The 26,277-nt window shown below is 44.5% G+C and overlaps 1 protein-coding gene across 2 annotated transcripts in view; it reads right to left on the bottom strand.

Moving 5' to 3' along the window:
* Positions 1 to 25,523, bottom strand: part of LOC121279703 (protein SSUH2 homolog) — a 67,698-nt gene extending 42,175 nt beyond the window's left edge. For both annotated transcript variants that reach the window (XR_005943478.1, XM_041190945.1), the window contains exons 1-5: positions 25,286 to 25,523; positions 15,239 to 15,306; positions 8,074 to 8,172; positions 6,806 to 6,884; positions 2,480 to 2,609 (exon numbers count right to left, since the gene is read on the bottom strand). Coding sequence is in view for 1 of the 2 variants with exons in the window: in XM_041190945.1 (XP_041046879.1) it covers positions 2,480 to 2,609; positions 6,806 to 6,884; positions 8,074 to 8,172; positions 15,239 to 15,306; positions 25,286 to 25,308 (399 nt within the window). In the remaining variant the exon portion in view is untranslated. The remainder of the gene's footprint in view (positions 1 to 2,479; positions 2,610 to 6,805; positions 6,885 to 8,073; positions 8,173 to 15,238; positions 15,307 to 25,285) is intronic.
* Between the last annotated feature and the right edge of the window lie 754 nt (positions 25,524 to 26,277).

The raw sequence follows: 26,277 nt of genomic DNA, 5'->3' as shown, positions 1-26,277 counted from the left end.
TGCTGGCTTGGCTGTGTGTTGAAGTAGGACAGGCCCCCCAATTGGGCACCCTGCCCTGCCAGCAGCAAGAGCTGTCCCTGGGAAAGACCCAGCACCACATCCCCCAACCCCTGCACTGAGCACCTCACCTCCTGCACTGCCACCCTGCCCTGCACAAGGACCCCCTTCCCTCCCCCTCGCCGGGGCCTGCCTGACTGGCCCAGTGAAGCTGCCCTATATATCCCTCCTCCCAGGCTTCCATTGCCTGGTTCCAGGTCTACAGCAATCCCGACAATGACCACCACCCCTGGTGGCAACGCTGGGTCTAAAGAGTAGTCGGCCTCTGAGAAGGTCCTGAGAATCCTGATACCAGGCAGGTAAGTGCATGATTGGGATTTAATTATCCCAGAAATAGCCGGAGTGGGGTTGCCACTGGCTCTCAGGCCAGTGGACTGGGCCACTTCCATGGCCATTAAATTTAGCCCATAGAGCTCAGTTTGGTTTCGCTAGTATGGGGCTATTGGCTCATTGGAGGCACAGATCTGGTTTGCTGCCCCATTCACTCCAACCCCCAACCCAATCATTTTAAGCTGCTGATTTTCAAATTTCTGCACAGTCTCACCCCACTCTATCTGGATCACCTTTCCCACTTTCTACCTCACGTTCCTCTGAAGCTGACTTACCGCACCTGTTTCACTCCCTCCACCATGCAGACTAGTGCTCAGTTACTGTGCCTTGCTTTTTGTAACTAGAGTGTTCACTTTGCTACCTCTCTCTCACCTCTCCTTCTAAGCTCTTGTTCTCCCTCTGCCCCACTTCAGAATGATCAAGTAGCACTGCAACAAATTGCAGTTAATAGAGTGATCTGAGGTTTTCTTTGACTTAGGAGCCATTCTTTGGTGCCACATTCAAATGCAAAGCAACAAAACTAAGAGCAGTGATGCTCTTCTACCTTGACTATGCCACAGAAAGTGGTGCTGGTAAAAGAAATCCAGTATTAAAATCCCATTGAACAGAAGCTCCATTTGGCAGAGTATGCTTTTCTTCATGAAAATTGGACACAAGTTTTCATATTGTTATATTTATCTATTTGACAGATCACTTACGAATAGTATAAAGGTCTGGCACATATAGAGTTAATATAGGACTGAGTACAGTACTGCCCACACAGTGATGTAAGAGAACACATCACTCGCACCTAGGGGGTCAGTGTAGCGTTGGGCAGAGCTGTGTGTCCAAGCAAGCATGGAGTCAGCTCCGAGCTTGTACCCTTTATGGATGCACATATTTGTGTAGTTAATAAATACATACAGTTAACCTACTTAAGACTACGAAGACGTCATTATGACCTACTGAACGCCCTACAACAGTATGCAGTGTAAATCCTTTGGGCAACATCCCAAACTGTAACTTATGGCCAAACTTCAAATTGGGTCTGTTAAACACTACAGTTTAATTCCTACCACACAACATGCCTATTAGAGTGCGGAGAGCTGCTTTGCACAACAAGCAGTTAGTCCTGATTAAATAAGATGCTGGTAATAATTTGTAAACTTTCTGATAAAAGAATAATCCTGGAGCTTATTTGCTTACACAAAATTAGGCACCAACCTTCCCAGACAAGGGCAAATCAAGTGCCAGCCATCCAATATGCAATTATGAAGAACACTTGGTCAGTGACACTGAAAGGGAATTATGAAAGACAACGAGACCTTGGTTGTCCAATCGTAATGCAAATTTGAATGCATTTATTTGAAATGGGTTGCCGCTAACATTACAATCAGTAAAACAATGTCTGTATCATTAGCGATGATATATTATGAACTATTTTTCATCGCACAAAGAACAAACTGAGATTGAAAGAAAAACTTGCATTTATATTTATAACACTTTTCACAATCGCTAGATATCTCAAAGTGCTTTACAGCCAATAAGGGTTAAATATTGACCAAGACATTGGGGATAACTCCCCTGCTCTTCCTCAAAATAAAACTGACAGTTTTTACATCCATGCACTTGCGCATGTGCCCCCTCCCCCACCCTTAGGCTCTCAGTTATGCCACCCACTACCTCCCCACCCCCAAGAGGTCCATAAGCACCTAACACCCCCCTTCCATCTCACACTCCATCAGCATCCCCTCTCCCTACCAGTCATGCAGTCCACCATGCCAAAGTATCCCTTAATTTTTTTTCCTCCGAGAGTTGGTCACCCTGGATGGGGCTGCATTTTTAATATCTCATCCAAAACTTGACACCTTTGACAGTGCAACATACCTGCATTGGGGTATCAGCTTTGATTTTTGCACTCAAGTCCTGGAGGGGGACTTGAGCCTAGAGGTACAAAGGTGAGAGTGGTACCAACTGAGCCATGGCTGATGCAGAAAACCTATTAGAAAACTTCAAAACGAACTCATCTGAAGCACTGAGATGTTTCTTGGGGATGTGATAAGACAGTATTTTAATGAAAGTTTTTCCTTTCTTCAAAAAGGGTATCACTTACTCTGTAGGTGTTATATGCTCGTAAATCTCGAAAGACCATCTCTCTAGCAGGTCTGGTGCTGTAGCAACACTTGCTGGATGCAAACTGAATGAATGCTTCTCTAGCCATGTCTTCAGTGACGGTGGGAATACTAGGGAGGAGGGAACAAGAAGGGGGAATGAAGAGAAACAGAAAGATGTTATGATCCACAAATTTTCTCAAACACATCCCCAATATTCCTTTCATTAGGTTTCTTCATCATGTTCGTTTTTGTCAGTCTTTACATATATTTTAAGGGCTTTGGGGCCTAGTTCAAGTCACTCCAATGTGCACCAACGCTGTTTCACACACTGATCCAAACATGGCAATATTAGTGTAATGGTGATACCACTAGACTAACACTACAAAAAGTTAAGAGTTCAAATCCCATCATGGAAACTTGCTGAAGCAGAATTCAAGCCTATTAAGTTGTGGTTTTACACAGGAAAGTCTGTCAGATTGATGTACAAACCCAACTGCCTCACCAAATGCCCTTCAGACAAAGGAACTTATCACCTCTACACAAGACTGTAGGGCTGAATGGCCTCCTCCTGTTCCTAACATTTTATGCTACCATTACTTCCCTGGTAATGAATATTTCAAACACTTCTTATTCTTTAAATAAAGAATTCCAATGCGAATTTGTTTTGTGTTTCTTAAAATTCTTAGATTGCACCAGATAATATTCCTTAAAAAATGGTTGTATTGTGGAAGTACACTTCACTATGGCAATGCTGAATGATTTTGCAATGCTGAAAGATTTGCATAAACTACCCACGAAAAAGCACTGACTGGTAGGGAAGTCCCCACTTGCTCCCCAACGTATGACAAAACCTCTCAGCAGATAGACCAAAAGCTACGCAGAGATAAAAACAAAAAAAACTGCAGATGCTGGAAATCCAAAACAAAAACAGAATTACCTGGAAAAACTCAGCAAGTCTGGCAGCATCGGCGGAGAAGAAAAGAGTTGACGTTTCGAGTCCTCATGACCCTTATATTTCACCCCTTTCTTGGACTCACTCAAGTTCTGTCGAAGGGTCATGAGGACTCAAAACGTCAACTCTTTTCTTCTCAGCCGATGCTGCCAGACCTGCTGAGTTTTTCCAGGTAATTCTGTTTTTGTTTCCAAAAGCTACGCAGTTCTCTTTATTTTGGAATGCTGCGTTGTCACTTTTCACTCTTCTTGCTCCTTCCCATCAGAACTTTCAGCTTATCACAGAGTTGGCACTGAGCCCAGTCACTGTATTTTGGACCATGCCTTAATGCCAATGTTATACCAAAAAGATTGAGGTGAATTTCCAGGATAAGAAACATTGTTGTCAATTTCAAACTCAGTGGCAGTAACTGCTGAGTTTTTAAAAAAATCATTCATGGGATGTGGGCTTCACTGGCTGGGACAGCATTTATTGCCCATCCCTAGTTGCCCTTGAAAAGATGGTGATGAGCTGCCTTCTTGAACCGTTGCAGTTCCGGTGGTGTGGTTACACCCATAGTGCTGTTAGGGAAGGAGTTCCAGGATTTTGACCCAGCGACAGTGAAGGAATGGCTATATATTTCCAAGTCAGGATGGTGAGTGACTTGGAGGGGAGCTTCCAGGCAGTGGTGTTCCCATCAATCTGCTGCCCTTGTCCTTCTAGATGGTAGTGGTCGTGGATTTGGAAGGTGCTGTCTAAGGAGCCTTGATGAATTCCTGCAGTGCATCCTGTAGATGGTACACACTGCTGCTACTGTGCATTGGTGGTGGTGGGAGTGAATGTTTGTGGATGTGGTGCCAATCAAGTGGGCTGCTTTGTCCTGGATGGTGTCAAGCTTCTTGAGTGTTGTTGGAGCTGCACTCATCCAGGCAAGTGCTGCATACACTGTATTATCCAGGGTTTCATATTTGACTTAGTACTTTTGCTTCAGAATCAGGTGGTTATGGATTCAAATCCCATTCCAGAGACTAGAGCATGTAATCTAGGTTGGCACTCGGAGGGGCTGGAAAATTCCAGTCTGGGTTTTGTAGGGCTGTGCTAGTAGCGTGATCAATTATTTGTAAATTATTTATATTTTGCAACCTGTCTCTATTTAAATATAGAATATATGTTGAAGTACTGAGGGAGTAGCTGCATCATCAGAGGTGCCGTATTTCAGATGAATTGTTAAACTGAGCCACATCTGCCCTCTCAGGTGCAGATAGAAGATCCCACACTGCTTTTTAAAGATCAACAGGGGAGTTCTCCCAGGTGTCCTGACCCTCAATCAACATGAAAAATCAGATGATCTGGTCACTTTTTCATTACTGATGTGGGACCTTCATGTGCGCAAATTGGTTGCTGCGTTTCTTGACTGAAACATAAGATCCTGAGGGGTCTTGACAGGGTGGACGTGGCGAAGATGTTTCCTCCTGTGGAAGAATCTCGAACTAGGGAGGTCACTGTTTAAAAATAAGGGGTCACCCATTTAAAATGGAGATGAGGCGAAATTTTTCTCTCAGAGGGTCGTGAGTCTTTGAACCTCTTTTCCTGAAAAAGTGGTGGAAGCAGAGTTTGAATATTTTTAAGACAGAGGTGGATAGGTTCTTGGTAAGCAAGGGGGTGATAGATTATCGGCAATAGGCAGGGTGCAGATTTGAAGTTACTATCAAATCAGCCATCATCTTATTAAATGGTGAACAGGATCCAGGGGCCGAATGGCCTACTCCCACCCCTTGTTTGTATGTTCGTATATTTCTCTACATTACAACAGCGATTATATTTCAAAAGTATTTCATTAGCTATGAAGTGCTTTGGAACGTCCTGAGGTCATGACAGGTGCTAAATAAATGTAGATACTTCCTTCACTATTGAGAGTTCTGTCGGATTCAGTCCTTCAGTGTCTCTAAAATCCTGTCCCTCAGCATAGGAGCCCAATCCCCAATCTTGAGTATTCTCTAACTCGGCACACTCTGAGTTCAGTGACCAATTGCCATAGCTCATGGAAGTTGGTAAATCTCTGATTCCTCCAGGAGGACAGACCAGCAAGGAAACGTAACTGTTTTTCTCTGCCTGTTTAGGAGCTGTTTATTAGGCTGGTTTAATTGTAATTCATTTATGTTTTTTTGAATGGGATATTTGAGCCAATTGGATGCAAGTGTGACACACACTTTGTACGTTTGGCACTTTCAAGCTTAATTGATGTGTTCAACACGTACCCTATGTTTAAATAGAGACAGGTTGCAAAATATATATAATTAGCAAATAATTAATCACAATACAAACATAGCCATACCAAAACCCAGGCTGGAATTTTCCCATGGCGGGTTCCCCTGTGGCAGGGCCGGTGAGCCGTTGAAATCTCCATTCACATCGGCGGGATCAGAAGATCCCGTTGATGTGAGAGTCTAGAAAATTCCAGCCCCAAATTCAGAATTAGCAAAGATTAAAAAAACAGGCCTGAGGGATTCAAGCCCGTTGTAAAGTCAACTGAAAAAGTTTTAATTGCTGGGCTCTAAACAACCACTCGTAACTCTGGTGTCAGCGGTAGCATTGTTGCCTTGAGTCAGAAGAAGGAAGTCCCAATCCAGAGACTGAAGCAAAGGATCCAGGCCGACACTCCAGTGCCACACTGAAGGAGTGCTGCTCTGCCGAAGGTGCCATCTTTCAGAGGCAATCTGAAACAGAGGCCCCACCTACCCTCTCACATGGATGTAAAAGAGAAATCCCATGGCACTATTTGAAGAAGAGCAGGGATGCTGCTGACCTGGCCAACATTTATTCCTCAGCCAATGGGGCTACAAATATTTCCTCTTTGTGGGATCTAGCTGTGCTTAAGCTGGCAGCTGTGTTTGCTTACATAACATCAGTGACTAGACTTCAAGAGTAATTCAGAGGCTGTACAATGACCCGAGGAAGTGAAAGGTGCTTTTTCTTCCACCTTGCCGAGCTGCTGCTGGTGAAGACAGTTTTCATGCAGTAATCCAGTGCACCATTTCAGCTCTACTCCTGACATCAGAAAGGAACCAATGCGGTTCATGCTGATCTCTACCAGCAGGTCTACAAGCCTGCTAATGAAAGCCCAGGGGGTGATAGAGAACCATGGGCGTTTCCCCATGCTCTCATTGGCTGGCTCACCTGCTCGGTGAATCAGACAGCGGTTTGAGTTCCTTTGACTTCCCTGTAAATGCGCGGACAGGTCTCAGGTTGCTCACTGCACTTTGCTGCTGTTTTCTTTCATCAGGTATCTCAGGAGCTGCCCTTCAGGCTTCAGGAGCCCTGCAAGCCCTTGGGGTGCAGGGCTAAAAATGGGATTCAAGTGGTTAACTGTGCCTTGCCGGATTCAGGACCTCACCTCCATGCTCTCTGTGGAGAAGGCTCATACCTCGGTGCTCCTTCTGCTATAGAAATAGGCGGGAGAACATAGCTTCCCTCTGTGAATAAAAAGCAGACTATTAAGTTGTCAGCTGTAGAACCTAAGCATTCATCTTGAAGTCCCCCCACTGCTGCTAATTACTTCCTCACCCCACCCCACGCACTGGCAGCTTAGTTGGTTGAGACTGTGAGTGCTGAGCCACACAGATTGGGAAAATCCCAAATTTGAATGCTACTCTGTGCTCACCACAGTTGGGGCACTAAAATTAGATCCCGATAGATGTACCAAGAGGTTATAAAGAAGGTGACAGAGTTCCCCATTCCTGATAGATGTCCTGTGGGAAGTGTGCACATTTAGAAGCAGAAAGGTTTGGCTTCAGCTCTGATGCCTGCCACAGTCAAAGAGTCTGCTGGTGCTCAGCGTCAGGTCACTCCTGAGGAATGGCCACTCGGGCAAAGAACAAAGTACTGCAGTGAGAAGTCACTGGGTTCAGGGGAGGAGGAGGATGGGAGAAATTTGAAGGAGCATTACTCTACTTTGATCCTACCCATTTTATTGTAGGCAATAATGAATGTCACATTGATGCCCCAGTTTCATTGTGTATGTAGCCAGTCTATCAGCATGGCTCAGAAGTTTGACTCAGAACCCCCCCCCAACTCTGAGAGTGGCCACACAATCTCGGTTGACACTCCAGTGCAGTATTAAGGGAGTGCTGCATTGTCAGAGATGTCGTACAGCAGATGCAACACAGGGGGAGGTCCTGTCTGCCTATTCCATTGCCCTGGGTGACAGTAAAAGATCTCATGGCACTATTCGAAGAGAAGCAGGGGCTTCTCGTAGTGTCCTGGTCAACATTCTACTCTCAACCCTACACCAGCACACAGTCTGTCCATTCCTCCCATTGCTGGGTGCAGGGTCTTGAGAAGCGCAAAATTAGCCACACGATAGAAATGTAAAGTCTTTCTTCCCCTGCTCATTGCAGATGGGCAGGACAACTGTCAATCCTTCAGCTGGCTACATAGCTGCCTCAGCTACTGTTAGCAGTTTCTGGGCCTTAACCCACAACCTCAGGGTCAGTGGAAGGTGAATTCCAATTGGCACTAATAGGAAAGTTGCAAATGGGGTGTTGGGATCCTACCCCACTCCTTGAGCGAAGCCTCTGTTTAATCGAGGATGATGTTTGCAGTTGTATGTAAGCTGCTACATTTGGATTTAGCTAACAAGCCCTCTGAACTGATGCCTCTTACCGCCACCTGCTGCGATTCCTTCATACCCAACCACGTCATCCAGCATATCAGCCGGCGGTGCTGATGCCCATTCTTCATCTGGTGAGGCCTCTGGGAAAGCTGCAAAGGAAGTGGCATTGTCAGAGATGTCGTACAGCAGATGCAACACAGGGGGAGGTCCTGTCTGCCTATTCCATTGCCCTGGGTGACAGTAAAAGATCTCATGGCACTATTCGAAGAGAAGCAGGAGCTTCTCGTAGTGTCCTGGTCAATATTCTACTCTCAACCCTACACCAGCACACAGTCTGTCCATTCCTCCCATTGCTGGGTGCAGGGTCTTGAGAAGCGCAAAATTAGCCACACGATAGAAATGTAAAGTCTTTCTTCCCCTGCTCATTGCAGATGGGCAGGACAAATGATCATCTGATTGAATTGCTCACACTGTAGCAACTGCCTTCATGAAGCAAACTTGACTAGTCATTAAAGAGATGCACTAACCCTTATAAATTCACTACTGTCTTTCACCATCACTGTATGTTTCATATAATTCACAGAAACAGGCCATTCAGCCCAACTTGTCCATCCATTTGTTATGCTCCACATGCACCTCCTGTCAACACGCCTCACCTAATCCTATCAGCCTGTTCCTTTCTCCCTTGTGTCTGATCCATTTGTGGGTCTATTAGCAGATCCTGCAACATTAGTGATGTGCTTTTAAGCTGCTTAAAAACAGCCAAAGGGATTTTTTAAAACAACTTTTCCTGCACTTGCTCAAGCCCTGACATTACTTTGAAGTGTGGTGTGCAGCCCTGGGACTCTGGATAGGATTTTCCCAGGCACATGGAGGCAGCTCCGGAGGCAGATGCAGAGAGGGCGAGGGTGGGGTAGGGTGTGTAGAAATTCAGAACAACATGTCGGGTTAGCTCTCCAATGTGTTCCCACCTCCATGCTACTTTGATGGAGGTGGGCTCCCAGCAGCAGTGGGTACCTGCCTGTCTGTACGGGTACACTTCCAGTCCAGCAGTTCTTAGGGGTTGGAGAATTGTGCCAATGACTTCACATCCCCATCCCTGACCCACGGTCCTCAGGAGAAAGCCCCACAATGGGAGAGAGCCGGGTGGTGGAATTACTCCTTCGCTTTAATATCCAGACCACGGTTTTCATGGAGAAATCTCTTACCATGCTGTTTAACACAGGAGATTGCAATGGGATCTGTTTCCTCACCAAGTAACAACTCAACAGCTGTCTGCACCAGAAAGGTCACCACAATAAGGGGAAGCTCTTCTCTCTGCTTATCCTTTCTACATCCAGAGAGTGCTGTTCCTCTTGGATCTTGTAGGAGTGAAATCCCCTCCAACTGGGAAATTTATGGAACATAATTTCAAACCCACGGACATGTTCTGACCTCATGATTGGAACTCTAAATTTTAGAAAGATAAGCTGCAGTCAGCAGTACAGGGCTGGGCAGCAAGGGGTTAATTCGGACACTTAATGAAAACACAGTGACTCATCAAAAGGGTTTGGACATTGACTAATGCGATCAAGAAGTCTGTTTACCCAATACAATGGCACAAAGAACATATCATCAATACAATAGTAATAAAAACAAAAAAACTGCGGATGCTGGAAATCCAAAACAAAAACAGAATTACCTGGAAAAACTCAGCAGGTCTGGCAGCATCGGCGGAGAAGAAAAGAGTTGACGTTTCGAGTCCTCATGACCCTTCGACAGAACTTGAGTTCGAGTCCAGGAAAGAGCTGAAATATAAGCTGGTTTAAGGTGTGTGCGTGGGGGGCGGAGAGATAGAGAGACAGAGAGGTGGAGGGGGGGGTGTGGTTGTAGGGACAAACAAGCAGTGATAGAAGCAGATCATCAAAAGATGTCAATGACAATAGTACAATAGAACACATAGGTGTTAAAGTTAAATTTGGTGATATTATCTAAACGAATGTGCTATTTAAGAATGGATGGTAGGGCACTCAAGGTATAGCTCTAGTGGGGTTTTTTTTAATATAATGGAAATAGGTGGGAAAAGGAAAATCTTTATAATTTATTGGAAAAAAAAAGGAAGGGGGAAACAGAAAGGGGGTGGGGATGGGGGAGGGAGCTCACGACCTAAAGTTGTTGAATTCAATATTCAGTCCGGAAGGCTGTAAAGTCCCTAGTCGGAAGATGAGGTGTTGTTCCTCCAGTTTGCGTTGGGCTTCACTGGAACAATGCAGCAAGCCAAGGACAGACATGTGGGCAAGAGAGCAGGGTGGAGTGTTAAAATGGCAAGCGACAGGGAGGTTTGGGTCATTCTTGCGGACAGACCGCAGGTGTTCTGCAAAGCGGTCGCCCAGTTTACGTTTGGTCTCTCCAATGTAGAGGCGACCACATTGGGAGCAACGAATGCAGTAGACTAAGTTGGGGGAAATGCAAGTGAAATGCTGCTTCACTTGAAAGGAGTGTTTGGGTCCTTGGACGGTGAGGAGAGAGGAAGTGAAGGGGCAGGTGTTGCATCTTTTGCGTGGGCATAGGGTTGTGCCATAGGAGGGGGTTGAGGAGTAGGGGGTGATGGAGGAGTGGACCAGGGTGTCCCAGAGGGAGCGCCATTCTCTCAGTTCCTTCGCCTCCGTCGCATCTGTTCCGATGATGCTACATTCAAAAACAGTTCCTCTGATATGTCCTCCTTCTTCCTTAACCGAGGTTTTCCACCCACAGTCGTTGACAGGGCCCTCAACCGTGTCCGGCCCATCTCCCGCGCATCCGCCCTCACGCCTTCTCCTCCCTCCCAGAAACATGATAGGGTCCCCCTTGTCCTCACTTATCACCCCACCAGCCTCCACATTCAAAGGATCATCCTCCGCCATTTCCGCCAACTCCAGCATGATGCCACCACCAAACACATCTTCCCTTCACCCCCCTTATCGGCATTCCGTAGGGATCGCTCCCTCCGGGACATCCTGGTCCACTCCTCCATCACCCCCTACTCCTCAACCCTCTCCTATGGCACAACCCCATGCCCACGCAAAAGATGCAACACCTGCCCCTTCACTTCCTCTCTCCTCACCGTCCAAGGACCCAAACACTCCTTTCAAGTGAAGCAGCATTTCACTTGCATTTCCCCCAACTTAGTCTACTGCATTCGTTGCTCCCAATGTGGTCTCCTCTACATTGGAGAGACCAAACGTAAACTGGGCGACCGCTTTGCAGAACACCTGCGGTCTGTCCGCAAGAATGACCCAAACCTCCATGTCGCTTGCCATTTTAACACTCCACCCTGCTCTCTTGCCCACATGTCTGTCCTTGGCTTGCTGCATTGTTCCAGTGAAGCCCAACGCAAACTGGAGGAACAACACCTCATCTTCCGACTAGGGACTTTACAGCCTTCCAGACTGAATATTGAATTCAACAACTTTAGGTCGTGAGCTCCCTCCCCCATCCCCACCTCCTTTCTGTTTTCCCCTTCCTTTTTTTTTCCAATAAATTATAAAGATTTTCCTTTTCCCACCTGTTTCCATTATAAAAAAAACCCCACTAGAGCTATACCTTGAGTGCCCTACCATCCATTCTTAATTAGCACATTCGTTTAGATAATATCACCAAATTTAACTTTAACACCTATGTGTTCTATTGTACTATTGTCGTTGACATCTTTTGATGATCTGCTTCTATCACTGCTTGTTTGTCCCTACAACCACACCCCCCCCTCCACCTCTCTGTCTCTCTATCTCTCCGCCCCCCACACACACACCTTAAACCAGCTTATATTTCAGCTCTTTCCTGGACTCGAACTCAAGTTCTGTCGAAGGGTCATGAGGACTCGAAACGTCAACTCTTTTCTTCTCCGCCGATGCTGCCAGACCTGCTGAGTTTTTCCAGGTAATTCTGTTTTTGTTTTTGTCATCAATACAATACGCTCAAGGAATTATTCAACCACCACAGACAATAGTACTGGAATAGGGTCATTAACTTTGGAGCCAGGTGCTGTTACTGTTGCTCATACAATGAGAACTGATAATATTCATCTGAATACATCTTCCATGGAAAACCCTGTGTTGCTTCAGCCAGCAGCAGCTGATGATATTTGCCTGGACTTTGTGTGGAATCAACTAAATGGACATTGGAACAACAGAAATATGTTTTGACATGCCTGAGTTAAATTATTATAAAAGCAGAGCACATCTGAGCATCTGGGCTGCAGCTGGAAGGAGGGTTGAGTCTGGTCACCTTGACTCAGGCCTACAGTCAACACCAGACATGCCAGCCATGTTGGGGATTGTAAGTGTTTTCAGCCATATCATGGTGATACTGGCCTCAGGGTTTTGAGCTGCAGCTGGAAGAAGGGTTGAGTTTAATCAGGCCTGGGCTGCAGCTGGAAGGAGGGTTGAGTCTGGTCACCTTGACTCAGGCCTACAGTCAACACCGGACATGCCAGCCATGTTGGGATTATAAATTTTGGCCAAATCATAGTGATATTGGACTGAAGGTTTTATAAAGGTTTGAGATGAAAACTTGGTGTTTTTTGCAGGTACCTTGTAACTTGTTTCAGCCGTTGGTGATATTGGCCTGAGGTTTTCTTTCTTAAAGTTTCAGGAAAGGACGTGGTGTTTTGCCTGTGTTTTTGTAAGTTTTAACCGAGTCGTGGTGACTTTGTGTCAGGCACTGGGTTGTTTTAAATTTTGGATTTTGTACCGTGGGGTTGTGGGTGATTCAATAAAGTAATTGCGAATTATCAGAAGAAACTTGTCTCGCTGGTCATTCTGTTCAAGTCATACACTTGTAAGTCTGGTGTCACGAACTTGAGCGTAGGGAGGGTCTCTGAGGGAAAAGGGAAACCCCTACAATCTTTGTTCTCATTTAGCTACATTTGTTTACAGGTTAAGCCATCGATGTACTGGGAAGACTCAGAATGTAGCTGGGAGTGGGTTTCCCCAGAGACTTCACTTGCTGATCTGAGCATTTGTCTTGAGCAACATTCAGCCTCCTTACTCTTGCCTTTAACGACCATAAGAGCTCCCTCCACATCTTAGTAATTCCTCTCTGTTTTTTTAAAAGCAAACTCCAGTCATAAAAAGTACTTCACAAAACGAGTTCATCCTCTCAGACAAAGCCAGCCAATTGGATGCAATATTTGATGTTGTTCTGAGGCCCGACGCTGTGGCTTAGAAACAGGCTTTGAATATGCAGCTGTAGTTTATTCTGTGTAAAATATATGTACCATGGGTCAGATAGCATTAGAAAATTACCACCTCATTTGCAACTACAACTGCAAATTAGCTTTACTGTAAGAGCAATGAGACAAATCTACAAGTCTGCCTTTTTTCAGCTCCTTCTGCATTGCTGTCATCCTCACTTGGTTTCACTAGGATGGAGGCCACATTTACTTTAAAGCAGAACAACGTGTAACCAAATTAGAATTCCCATTCCCTTCCCCCAACCAGCTTCATAAAACTGATTAAAGGTGATGAAAGATCAAACATATCAGGAAAGGGTTGACGGTCTGGGTCTCTTTTCTCCTGAAGAAGGCTGAGGAGTGACCTAATAGAAGTTTTAAAATTATGAAAGGTTTAGATGGAGTGGATATGGAGAGAGTGGGTGGAATTTTCTGGCCCTGTCACAGAAGGGGTGGAGCAGGAAAATGTGGCAAGCCATTCAAAAGTCCATTGGCTTTGGCCGCACTGGAAAATTCCAGCCAATGTTTTATCTTGTGGAGAAGAACGTACCAGAAGCCATCAACTTGAAATAGTCACCAAGAAAATTCAGAAGAAACTCCTTTACTCAAAGAGTGGTAAAAATGTGCAACTCGCTGACACAGGGAGTGGTTGAAGCAAGTAGATGCAGTTAAGGGGAAGCTAGGCATATGAGGGAGAAGGGAATGGAGGGTTACAATGGATTTAGATAAGGAAAGATCGGAAGAGATTCAACTGGGGCATAAACACTGGCATGGACCGGTTGGGCTATATGGCCAGTTTCTGTGTCATAATTCCTAAGAATGTGCGGCTAAAAGAGTTGATGAAGCTGATTAAGGCAATCCCTTTGTAGGGTACCACTTCCATAACTCAGAACTGTTTAGCAGTGTATTTCTGAACTTGGTTGGCCACACTCCTGTCTCTGAGTGAGGAGGTCACTTGCATTCCTCTCCTATCTTCTTTTTCCCTGGATAGTATTGGCTCCTTGCAGGGTTCACTAGTGCCAGTCACTCACCAGGAACTCTCCTAGGCAACCATTAATTTGTGCCTTGGACAGTGAGCTAGCCAGCTATGCAAATGCAAGGGAAGGGAAAGGTCTGAGTACTATACCTGAGCTTGATCCAGCCATCATTCAACCTACACTGGGACACTGGTTAGCCATCAGGAGAGCGAGGCTTGGCCAGTCTGTCTCTCTCTCTCCCACTGCCCTCCCACATCCTGAAAACCGGAGAGAGCTACATTTGCCAATCTCTTTCATATGAGTACAGGGGTCAGCTCTTCTCTCACACCAAATGAAGAAATTCCCATCAAAAATTCAGTGCTCCTCTAGCTCTGGTTACTTGCACATCCTCAATTTCCTTCTCAAACACACCACCCTACTCTCCCCACTCCGCCCCACCATGGGTGGGTGTGCCGTCAGGGGTCTTAGTTCTTGGACTCTCTCACAAAACCTTTCCACCTCTCTCTCCTCTTTCAACTTATCGCTTTGACCAAACTTTTGGTTGTCTGTTCTAATATCTCCTTACGTAACTCGGTGTCAAATTTTGTTTGATAATACTCCTGTGAAGTGCATTGGGATGCTGTATAACATTAAAGGAGCTATATAATTACAAGTTGTTGTTGGGGTAGGTTACGTACTAGGTAAAGCTCCCTCTGCATTGCCCCAATATACCTTAATTCCCCCTAGAAGACAACATTTTTATTTGTCACAGCTTTGTGACCATCCTTTGTAGGTGATGCTCCACCAGAATGGGTTTACAATCATTCAGGTTCCACACTAAACTGGTTAAAAATAATGTGGAAATACTTCACTAAACCTTTCCAATGGATTTCCTTGTATCCCATCCTGAAAAACATACTGAAGAGTCAAGAGCACGATCAGGGATTCTCAGCAGGGAGTGGCATTCACAGCAAATTATCCGCGATCGCCCTAGATGTGCTTCCTACGAGCATCACCTCACACAAGTAGTGGCCCTTTAATACTTTAAGTTAATTCAGACTTAGACTTTACCTGCAGCTGCAGATGCTGGTAAAGACTCGGGAGACATAGATCCATAGTGATCGTGAGGTCCAGTGTCACTGAAACAAAAAAACAGGAATTGATCAGTGTGAAATGAAGACTACTGTACTCGTCCCTATCATGTGTATAATCAGTTTGGTTTGGACATACTGGGGATGCCCAAATCAACCCATGTCCTTTTATGCCAAGTACATTCCACCATCTATCGAAACAGAATTGTTAGCATAGGGATCTTAAAAGAAGAAAAAGGTACTTGCATTTCTATAGTGCCTTTCATAAGCATAGGATGTCCCAAAGCACTTTACTGTTGTAATGTAGAAAACGCTGCAGTGAATTTGTACACGGTAAGATCCCATAAATAGAAATTAAATAATCAATCAGATAGTATGTTTAGGTGGTGGTGGTTGAAGGATAAGTATTGGGCAGGGCACTGGGGTGACTGGTTCTGTTCTTCTTCAAATACTGTATTTAAGGGGAACCTAGATAACCCTAGATAAGCATATAGAGGACAAAGGAAGAGAAGGACCTACTAAGGGGTTAGATGAAGAATGGGGGGAGAAGGTTTGGATCAAGTATAAATATTGACATGGGCCGGTTGAGCCAAGTGGCATGTTTCTGCGTTTCTTTCAAACCACATATGGTTCAAGGGCACAAACCGCACTGCCTTATGCATTGAACAGTGAATTTTCCAGTGTGTTGGCTGCACAAATGAAATACTTGTCAGAAAACAGGAACTCAGAACGTATCTCAGATACTTAAACACTAAAAGAAAAACAAGGCACTGTACATTGCAGTGCCACAGGATCTTTTGCCATGTGGTGTAGGTACACCCACAGTGCTGTTGGGAAGGGAGTTCCAGAATTTTGATCCAGCGACAGTGAAGGAACGGCAAAAATTTCCAAGGATGGTTTGTGCAGCGGGAAGTTGAAAAAGCTATGAGGGGCAAAGAGGGACTATGTGGAAAGATCAGAGATAACAGAAAAGAGAACTCAAAAATCTTTTAGGGACAAGAAAGGAAATCCTGCTGCGGAGGCAGAGACAATGACTGCAGTGCAGAATGGGTACTGTGTATCTGGAGCACAAAACACTGGTCTGGCCTCAGCTGGAGTACTGCATCCAGTTCTGGGCACCACACTTTAGGAAGCATGTGAAGGCATTAGAAAGTGTACAGGGAAGATTCACCAGAACGGTTCCAGGGATGAGGAACTTCAGTTAATTTGATAGATTGGAGAAGTTAGGACTGTTCTCCTTGGGGAAAGTGAAGATTGAGAGGAGATCTGATGAAGGTATTCAAAACTATGAAGGGTCTGGACAAAGTAGATATGGAACAAGTACAAGAGAAATGAGGACAATTATTTTCATACAGGGGGCTGTAATGATATGGAACAGACAACCTGGCCTTTCAAAAGGCCTGTACTTGAAGAGAACTAATTTGCAGCACCATGGGGAAAAGGCTGGGGCGTGGGACTAAATTCTACAGCTGTCTCAAATAGCAGGCACAAGCACAATGAACTGAACAGAAGAAACCGTGATTCTTGCCCTATCTGTATACCTATGTTGTATTGGGAAAGGTATGGTGTTTGTTACGTTATGAAGCAGATTTGCAGCTGTTTATGTGGTGAGGCATATCCTTTTTTAAAATCACTTGGCCCCAGACTTATTTTAGGCAACCAGGGGAAGTAGTTAAGTTTCCGTATGCATATAAATCAGAGACAAAGAAAGAGGCAGGAAAAGAGAGATGCACATGAGCAGATTCAGACACATACACATGCAGAGAAACAAAGACAGAATAGAATGGGAGAGGCACACAGTCAGTCACACACACACAATTACGAATGGACAGATAATTTAGCGTTTTGAAAGCTTTGAGAAAATGTCAATGCACAATAGTCCTATAACTTAGTGTGCCAGCTGTAGCTTTTCTCTCAAACTGGGACTTTTCTCTCAAACAACCAGTAAAGATGGGAACAAAAACAAAAATAAAAATACCTGGAAAAACTCAGCAGGTCTGACAGCATCTGCGGAGAGGAATACAGTTAACGTTTCAAGTCCGTATGACTCTTCATCAGAAGATTTGGTAAAAGTGTTTAAGGTTGGAGAACGTGGAGTCAAGACAGGTTTTACTTCAGAATACAGGGTTCAGCAAGAAATAATTCGTGTTTAAAATTAAGAATAGTAAAACGAGAACGAGAAAGTCAGGAAAAACTATTAAAGGTGTGAAGATGGAAGCAAAGGTGGTGAGAAGGAAAAAAGAATTTCCTTTATATGTTTTTCATGATTTCAGGGTTGCTCAAAGCTGTGGAGACTATAAAGCTTGGTAGAGGAGAAACAGTAAAACCTGCAAGAAGTTGTGTGGAGGGGCCGACTAGCACAAGCACCACTATGGTAGACAGGGCCCTCAGCCATGTCCAACCGATCTCCCGTGCCTCTGCCCTCACACCTTCCCCTCCTTCCCAGAACCATGAGGGGGTCCCCTTGTCCTCACTTTTCACCCCACCAGCCTCTGCATTCAAAGGATCATCCTCCACCATTTCCGCCAACTCCAGCATGATGCCATCACCAAACACATCTTTCCCTCTCGCTCCCGTCAGCATTCCATAGGGACCATTCCCTCCAGGACACCCTGGTCCACTCCTCCATCGCCCCAACACCTCAACACCCTCCCACGGCACCCTCCCATGCAACTGCAGAAGGTGCAACACCTACCCCTTTACCTCCTCCCTCCACATCGTCCAAGGGCCCAAACATTCCTTTCAGGCGAAGCAGAGCTTCACTTGCACTTCCTTCAGTTTGGTCTACTGCATTCGCTGATCCCAATGCAGTCTCCTCTACATTAGAGAGACCAAATACAGACTGGGTGACTGCTTTGTGGAACACCTTCGGTCTTTCTGCAAGCATGACCCAGACCTTCCTGTCGCTTTCCATTTCAACACACCACCCTATTCTCATGCCCACATGTCCATCCTTGGCCTGCTGCAATGTTCTAGTGAAGCCCAACGCAAACTGGAGGAACAGCACCTCATCTTCCGACGGCATTTTACAGCCTTCCGATCTTAACATTGAGTTCAACAATTTTAGACCATGAGCTCTCTCCTCCAACTCATCTTTTTAATCCCTTCTTCCACATTCATTTTTATTTTTTAATCCATTTATTTTATTTTTATTCTTATTCTTTTGTTTGTAGTTTTATCCCCTTTTGTTAAATCCCATTTTCTTTCCTTTTTTTTTCATTCAGTTCTGAATACTGTTGAGGAAAATAGTATCTCTGGGGAGTATAGCCAGGCCCAAATCCACGGCACCATGCTGGCTCAGCTGTGCAAGGGGAGGAGGAAGAAGGCCAGAAAAGCAATAGTGATAGTGGACTTGATGGTTATGGGAACAGATGGGCGTTTCTGCATCCACAGACATGATTGGATGGTATGTTGCCTCCCACCTGCCAGGGTCAAGGATGCTACCATGCGGCTGCAAGTGGGGAGGGTAAACAGCCAGAGCTCACTGTTCATACTGGTACCAACAACATCGGTAGAAAGAGGGATAAGGTCCTGCAGGTGGATTTTAAGGAGCTAGAAAGGAAATTAAAAAGTAGGACCTCAACGATAGTAATCTTGGAATTACTCCACTTGTGAGCACAGGACTGATAGTGCATCTGAATCAACGGCTGGACAGTTAGTACATGAGGGAGGGCTTTAGATTCCTGGGCCATTGGGACCAGCTCTGGGGGAAATGGGTACAAGCTGAACAGATTGCACCTCAACAGGGCTAGGGCCAATATCACAGTGGGCAGGTTTGCTAGTGCTGTTGGGGAGGGTTAGACTACCTTGGCAGAGAGATGGAAACCTGAACGTAGATTCAGAAGGAACAGAAACAAAATTGGAAATGGATGACATTAAATTAGTAAATGAGCAAACAAGGGCTGGAAAATAGACAACAAAGGAGTTTGGCAGTGCTTAATGTTATATACTTCAATGCAAGGAGTCTAGTGAATAAGGCAGATGAGCTGAGGCACAGACAGAAACTTGGAAGTAGAGTGTAGCCATTACAGAAGCATGGCTTAAAAAAAGGCATGAATGGCAGCTCAATGTTCCTGTTACAGGATTTTCAGATGGGATAGAGAGGGAGATAAAAGGTTGGGGTTGGTCACAATATTGATTAAGGAAACAATTATAGCTATGAGGAGGGATAATATGCCAGAAGGATCATCAAATGAGACCATGTAGGTTGAACTGAGGATCAATAAAGGGACAATTACGCTACAGGTGGTATATATTATGGACCTCCAAATAGCCAGAGAGAAATAAAAGAGCAAATATAGAGGCAAATTGCTGAAAGGTGCAGAACAAAAAGACAATAATAGTAGGGTATTTCAACTACTCTCATGTTAATGGGGATAAAATCAGTGCCAAAGGTACAGAGGGCACAGAATTCTTAAAATGTATTAAGGAGAACTTTGTTAGCTAGTGCATAGCAAGTCCAAAAGGGAAGGGGCAGTTCTGGACTTAGTTTTAGGGAATGAAGCTGGGCGGCTGGAAGGGGTATGAATGGGAGAGCATTCTGATGGCAGGGATCATAATTCAGCAAAATTTAGCATAGTTGTGGAAAAGCCTAACCTTGTTGGTGGGCAAATTATTGAAAAAAGTTTTAATGGACATTATAAATCATCATTTAGAAAGGCATGGATTAATTAAAGACAGTCAGCATGGATCTGTTAAGGGAAGGATGTGTCTGAATAACTTGATTGAATTTTTTGAGGAGGTAACAAGGAAGGTCAATGAGAATGGCTCATTTTATGCAGCTGACATGGATTTTAGCAAGGCTTTTGACATGGTCCCACATGGCAGGCTGATCAAAAAATTGAAAGCTCCTGGGATCCAAAACTGGCTCAGTGGCAGCAAGGAAAGAGCTATGGTCAATGGGTGTTTTTGTGACTGGAAGGTTGTTTCAATAATTTAGACTTAAATGTAGGGAGCATGATTAAGATGTTTGCAGATGATACAAAAATTGGTCGTGTTGTTGAAAATGAGGATGAAACTGCAGCACGGTGTGCAGAAAAGAGGCCAAAACATTCAGGCTGGGATTTTCTGGCCCCATAATGGTGGGACCTGCCACGGGGAGATTCAGCAGCCCAGCCAAAAGTCCACTGACTTTCGGCACGATTGGGTGATCCCGATGGTGGGCGGGGTCGGAAAATCCCACCCTTAATCTGGAGAAGTGTGAAATAATGCATTTGGGGAGGCCAAACAAGGCAAAGGAATACACGATAAACAACTGGATTCTGAAAACTGAGGAGGAAGACAGGGACCTTGGTGTGCATGTGCACAGACCCCTGAAGGTAACAATGCTGATAGATAAATTGGTTAAGAAGGCAGAGGGGATACTTTCCTCTATTAACCAAGGAACGGAATATAAGAACAGAAAGGTTACACTAGAACTATACAAAACGCTAGTGCGGCCGCAGCTGGAGTGCTGCATGTAGTCCTGGCTACTGCATTACAGGAAGAATTTGATTGCACTAGAGAGGATATAGAGGAGCAAAGAATTTTAGGAAGGATTGAATAGGCTGAGTTGTTTTCTTTGGCACAGAGGTTATCTGAGCTCCTCGATTTATCATGTCCATTAAACCTTTTTTCAATAATTTGAGTTGCACAAAATTATGAGAGGCCTAGATAGAATGGACAGGGAGGACCTATTAAGAGTGGATAGGAAACTGTTTCCCTTAACAGAAAAGACAATAACCAAAGCAGATAGATTTGAAGGGATTGGCAAAAAGACTGGAGGAGAGTTGAGGAGCACTTATTTCGCCCAGAAGATGATGGGTGTCCACCTCATTGTCTGAAAGGGTCGTAGAGGCAGAAACCCTCATCACATTTAGAAATACTGTAAGGAACATTTCTTTTTATTTCTGTTGGACAGTTGTAAAGAACATATATTTTTATTTTCTGTTGGAATGTGGATTTTAAAGTTACAATGGCTGTAGGTTGAAAGACATGTCGACTGGAACAGGATGAGAGGTATATAAAATGTTGCAGTCCTGGAACAGAGTGTGCCATAAAAGATAGGATGGTGCCGGAAAGGAGTCCTGGACCAAGGGAACTGCCTGGCAACAGCATTTTAATTGGCTCCTGACCAGGTGACAAGGTTTTGAGTGAGAAGCAATGCAGCTAAATAGCTCCTAACCTGAAAGGAACAAGACCTAAAAACTCTTTCTCCTGCATGTGGAATATTCCAGTAATTCCACAATAATAGCTAGCTGGCTTTTTCTTCTCATATCTCTATAACCTGCTCTCTCTCTCTGAAAACCCCTGTCAAGAGGCAAAGGAAAAAAATCACTGTTAGACACATTGAAAGGCAAGTGCTCAACCAGTGAACTAAACACTGAAAGTGCTGGAAGACCACCTCGTGCCATCAACAAAGAACTGAAAGGAATTTGGAAGACATTGATCAAAATCAATCCATCGAGTCCTGTACTCTGGAATTGGTGCTATTGAACTGTTTTATCCCACCCTTAAAATCCATGTTTTTGTGCATCTTATGTGCCTTGTATGTGCGTATAGGGATTTAAGAAGGGGTAGAGTTAAGGTTATAAAGTTAGAAATTAGCAGTTCATATTTCTTTCTTTTGACACTGGTTAATGACAGTTTGTTCAATAAACAGTTATTTACTGATTAAGTTTACAAACCTGGTGCTCATATTCTGTTAACCTAAATTAAACAGTTAGGTAGAATTGGGGCAATCTGGCGATTTGATCAAACTTTTCACAGCTGTCGCGGCTCAGGGACCAGGGAGGTTTGATATTACAGCGCACTATCCCCCGTGAGTCATGACAATACTTGGATATGCACTTAAAGGGCTGTAAACTACAGGGTTATGACCAAGAGCTAAAAAGTGGGATTAAACTGGATCGCTCATTTTCGGTTGACATAGAAATTACTTGCTAATTGGACTCCTTCTGTGCTGAAAATTTCTTATGTTGGAAGATGACTCACAGACAATGAAGAACTCTTGAGATGTAGACACTGTTGTAATGTAGCACAGCAAACTCCCACAAACAGCCAGGTGATAATGACCAGCTGCTCAGTTTTGGTTTAAATGTTGCCCCGGGCACTGGGAAAAACTCCCCTGTTCTTTGAATAATGTCATGGAATCTTTTACATCCAACAGAGAGGGTAGACGAGCCCTCAGTTTAACACCTCACCCAAAAGACAGCATTTCCAACAGAGCAGCACTCCCTCTGTGCTCGAGATTCTAAAGTACAACCTGAACCCATGAGCTTCTGACTCAGAGGTGAGAATGTTACCAATGCAACACAGCTGCCATGATTAATTAATATCAGCCGAGAAAAAGTATTGCAGAAACTTAAGGGATTAAAAGCTGACAATTCCCCTTTATCCTAGGGTTCTAAAAGGTAGCTGCAGTGAATGCACTAATTATGATTTTCTAAAATTCCCTAGATTCTAGAATACTTCCAGCAGATTGGAAGCAAGTGTCACACCATTATTCGAGAAAGGAGGGAGAGAGAATTCGGGGAACTACAGGCCATTTAGGCTGACATCAGACATGGAGAAAATGCCAAAATCCAATATTAAGGAACTCAGAAAATCATAACATGATCAGACAGAGTCAACATGGTTTCTGAAAGGGAAATCATGTTTGACAAATTTATTAGAGCTTTTTGAGGATGTAACTAGTCGAGTAGATAAAGGGGAGCCAGTAGATGTCATATACTTGGATTTCCAAAAGGCATTTGAAAAGGTGCCACATTAAAAGGTTAAAATGCAAGATAAGAGCTCATGGAATTGGCAGTAATATATTACCATGGATGGAGGATTAGCTAACGGATAGGAAACAGAGAATAGGAACAAATGGGACATTTTCAAGCAGGCAGGCTGCAACTAGTGTAGTGCCACAATGATATGTGCTGGGGCCTCAGCTATTTACAATCTATATTAATGACTTAGACAAAGAGACAGAGAGTAATGTATCCATGTTTTATGAGAATACAAAGCTAGGTGGGAATGTAAGCTGTGTGGAGGACACAGAGGCTACAAAGAGATATAGACAGGTTAAATGAGTGGGCAGCAAGGTGGCAGATGGAGTATGATGTCGTTAAGTGTGTGTATTCACTTTGGTAGTAGAAACAGAAAAGCAGAATATCTTTCTAAAAGGCATAACATTTCTAAAAGTTGGTGTTCAGAGAGACTTGGAGATGAGAAATGGAGATGAGGCAGAAGATTAGCCATGAATGTACTGATTACTGGAGCAGGCTGAAGGGGCTGTATGGTCTATTCCTGCTCCTATTTCTTATTACTTTACATAGGATTACTTAGGATACTCAGGATATATGGTGCAGAAACAGGTTAATTGGCCCAAACAGTTGGATTGTTGGTGTTTATGTTCCACTAAAGCCTCCACCATCTTTTCTCATCTAAATCTATTATTGTAACCATCTACTCCCTTCTCACTCAAATGCTTATCTAGCTTCCCTTTAAATACATGAAAACTATCCGCTTCAGCCACCCTCTTTGGTAGCATATTCTTACCATTCTTTGGATAGATAGGGTTGCCAACCCTCTAGGATTGGCCTGGAGGCTCCAGGAATTGAAGATCAATCTCCAGGACATTACTGTGTGCAACCCTGGAGAAAAATCACTGGGACATTAAAAAGATTGGGTTTTTTGTCATTTTCTTTGAACATTTCCCTTTACCAGATATAAAAATATTGAAAATGGGGGGAAAAGGCTGTTTGCTGACAGTCAAGCATCATCAAATTGGGCAATGAGTCTTTTTGCTTTCCAATTGACGTAGGGAGGCAGTACGTCACAAGGATGGATATTTTGGCTGACTAATGGCTGGAGTGTGGGGCAAGTTATGTGATGTAATCTCCAGGAATACATTTACTCACAGTTGACAACTCTGGGTAATGAAGTTTCTTCTGAATTCCCTATTGGATCACTTGGGGTGACTATCTTATATTGATGGCCTCTAGTTATGCCCTTACTCACAAGAGGAAACATTCTCTTTGAATCTACTCTATCAAAACCTTTCACAATTTTAACGACCTCTATCAGGTCACTCCCTCAGCTTCCTTTTTTCAAGAGAGAGGAGATCAAGCCTCTCAATTGTTATGTCTTTTGTTGACAACAAGATTGGAAAAGTTCTGGTTAACAAACGGGATATGGTTATTGGATTTGAAAACGGATTTAGATTTAGGTCTGAAATGTTGTTCTGAGACCCCACCAACACAAGTGGAGTAAAAACCTCTGCATGTTCTGGTGGCCAATCCTGGTTGGAGGTATTCCCATTGGATTTATTACAGGGCCTCATGCCTGCAACTGCCCAACCTCACAATCCCACAGTGGACCACTGAACACATCTACATTCAAGAGTGCCGTGCCATCCCACACCAACTGCAAAGCAAAGACACCCTACTATCCAACTGGATGATTTTTGACTGCCAGTCAATCTATCATCGCCCCAGTATTTTTACAGTCAATAAGGGAGTATTTAAAGAAAACTAGAAAAATACAATTGTTTTCTTCAAGTTTTCATGTCGAGCCCTGAGGTGCTTCAAATGCAATCAAAGAACATCTGCATGGTTCCAATTTTAGTTTTTACATGAATTTTCCTGCCCAGTTGCTCACAGCAGTTTCCTACTTTAATTGGTGCAGACTTACATCAATCCTGCTCAACTCTCCTGCAAGTCGGCGCTAGCTGACCCTTGATCGCCCTGCTCGGACACACCACGGGTCCCACAACAAAGTCAAGCCTGTAACTCCTGCTGCTGCTACCTGTTGCCTCTGGCCCCGTTAAAAGCCGGGGATCCTTGAATGGGGCGGAGAGCCTCCCCAGCCCCAGTAAAAACCTCGGGGAAGAAGGTCGGAGTCTGGTCGCTGCAATTTGCAATCACCGCTTGACTGGACTAGCAACACAAACATTTACAAGAGGCCAGCTTTACTGTGGATCATAAGCCGTCAGCACAAAGGGAGGACTGAAACTGCACCGAGAAAAAGTTGCTTAAGATTTGATTTTCTTTTTCTTTACCTGAGAAGAGCTTGCTTTTCCATAGTTTGGGATAGAAGTCAGTGCTGGCAAGTCTCTGTGCCAAATCAGGTCTCTTCTCCTTTGGTGACTCTGTTTCACTCTGTGGCTTCCAGGCTCAGTTAGTTTCGTTTCCTCCTTTCACCAGCACTCCTCCACGCCTTTGCCAGATCCCCTCCTTCCTTTCCCTGAAGCAGCCTTTCAGAATCGGAATTATTCATTCAAGGGAGGATCAGACAGTAGCTCATGCACTGCCTCTGTCTGAGCCGGAACAGAACGGCGGAAGTGAATTTATTTATCATTAAACGCACACCACAGGCATTGCAATTCAAATCTTTAGCTTCTTAATGTTTAACAATTCAAACCCAACCTTTTCCATCGTGTTACCCACCGGTTAAACACACACGGTCTTGGTTCCCTTGGACACCACTCCAAAGCCCCCTTACCCAAGTTGACAAGCTTTTAGAGGCATTGCACCTGCAGCCTGACCCAGCAGATCACCACACGCGGGCAGAGGTTCAGATATGAACAAAAGGAGACCATTTTGCCCCTTGAGCCAGTTCAGCCATTCAGTGAGATGAAGGCTGACCTGAGGGGGCCCTACTGCCTGCACCCAGCATAGTGCACTGAAAATAGTGGGTAATGACTTACTGCCTGGTTCCTGTAGTTTCCAGGCCAGTGCTACTCCCCCTTTTGGGGGTATCACTAGGCATACAGAGTGCCTGCCTGAGCCAGGCAAGAGACCCCTTTCAAAAGTCACTCGGGGTCCTATGCTGTACCATTTTATGACAGCAGTGGGGCATAACCTGTGTGATGCACATTCCACTCATTATAAACTGAAGAGGAGCTGTCAGGTAAATAAACCTGTGTGGGTTTTTTTGAGGGGGAGTGGTGCCAAGAGGACTTCCACAAAACCATCCTGGGGTCTTGATAATAAAGGTCCCCCTCATCCTGAGATCTACTCCCTCACCCCCACCAACAGACCTCCCCTCTTG

Source organism: Carcharodon carcharias, chromosome 7, assembly GCF_017639515.1.
Source record: "Carcharodon carcharias isolate sCarCar2 chromosome 7, sCarCar2.pri, whole genome shotgun sequence".
Classification (NCBI taxonomy): domain Eukaryota; kingdom Metazoa; phylum Chordata; class Chondrichthyes; order Lamniformes; family Lamnidae; genus Carcharodon; species Carcharodon carcharias.
Note: the sequence above shows the minus strand (reverse complement) of the source record. Positions and strands in the feature narration are given on the sequence as shown.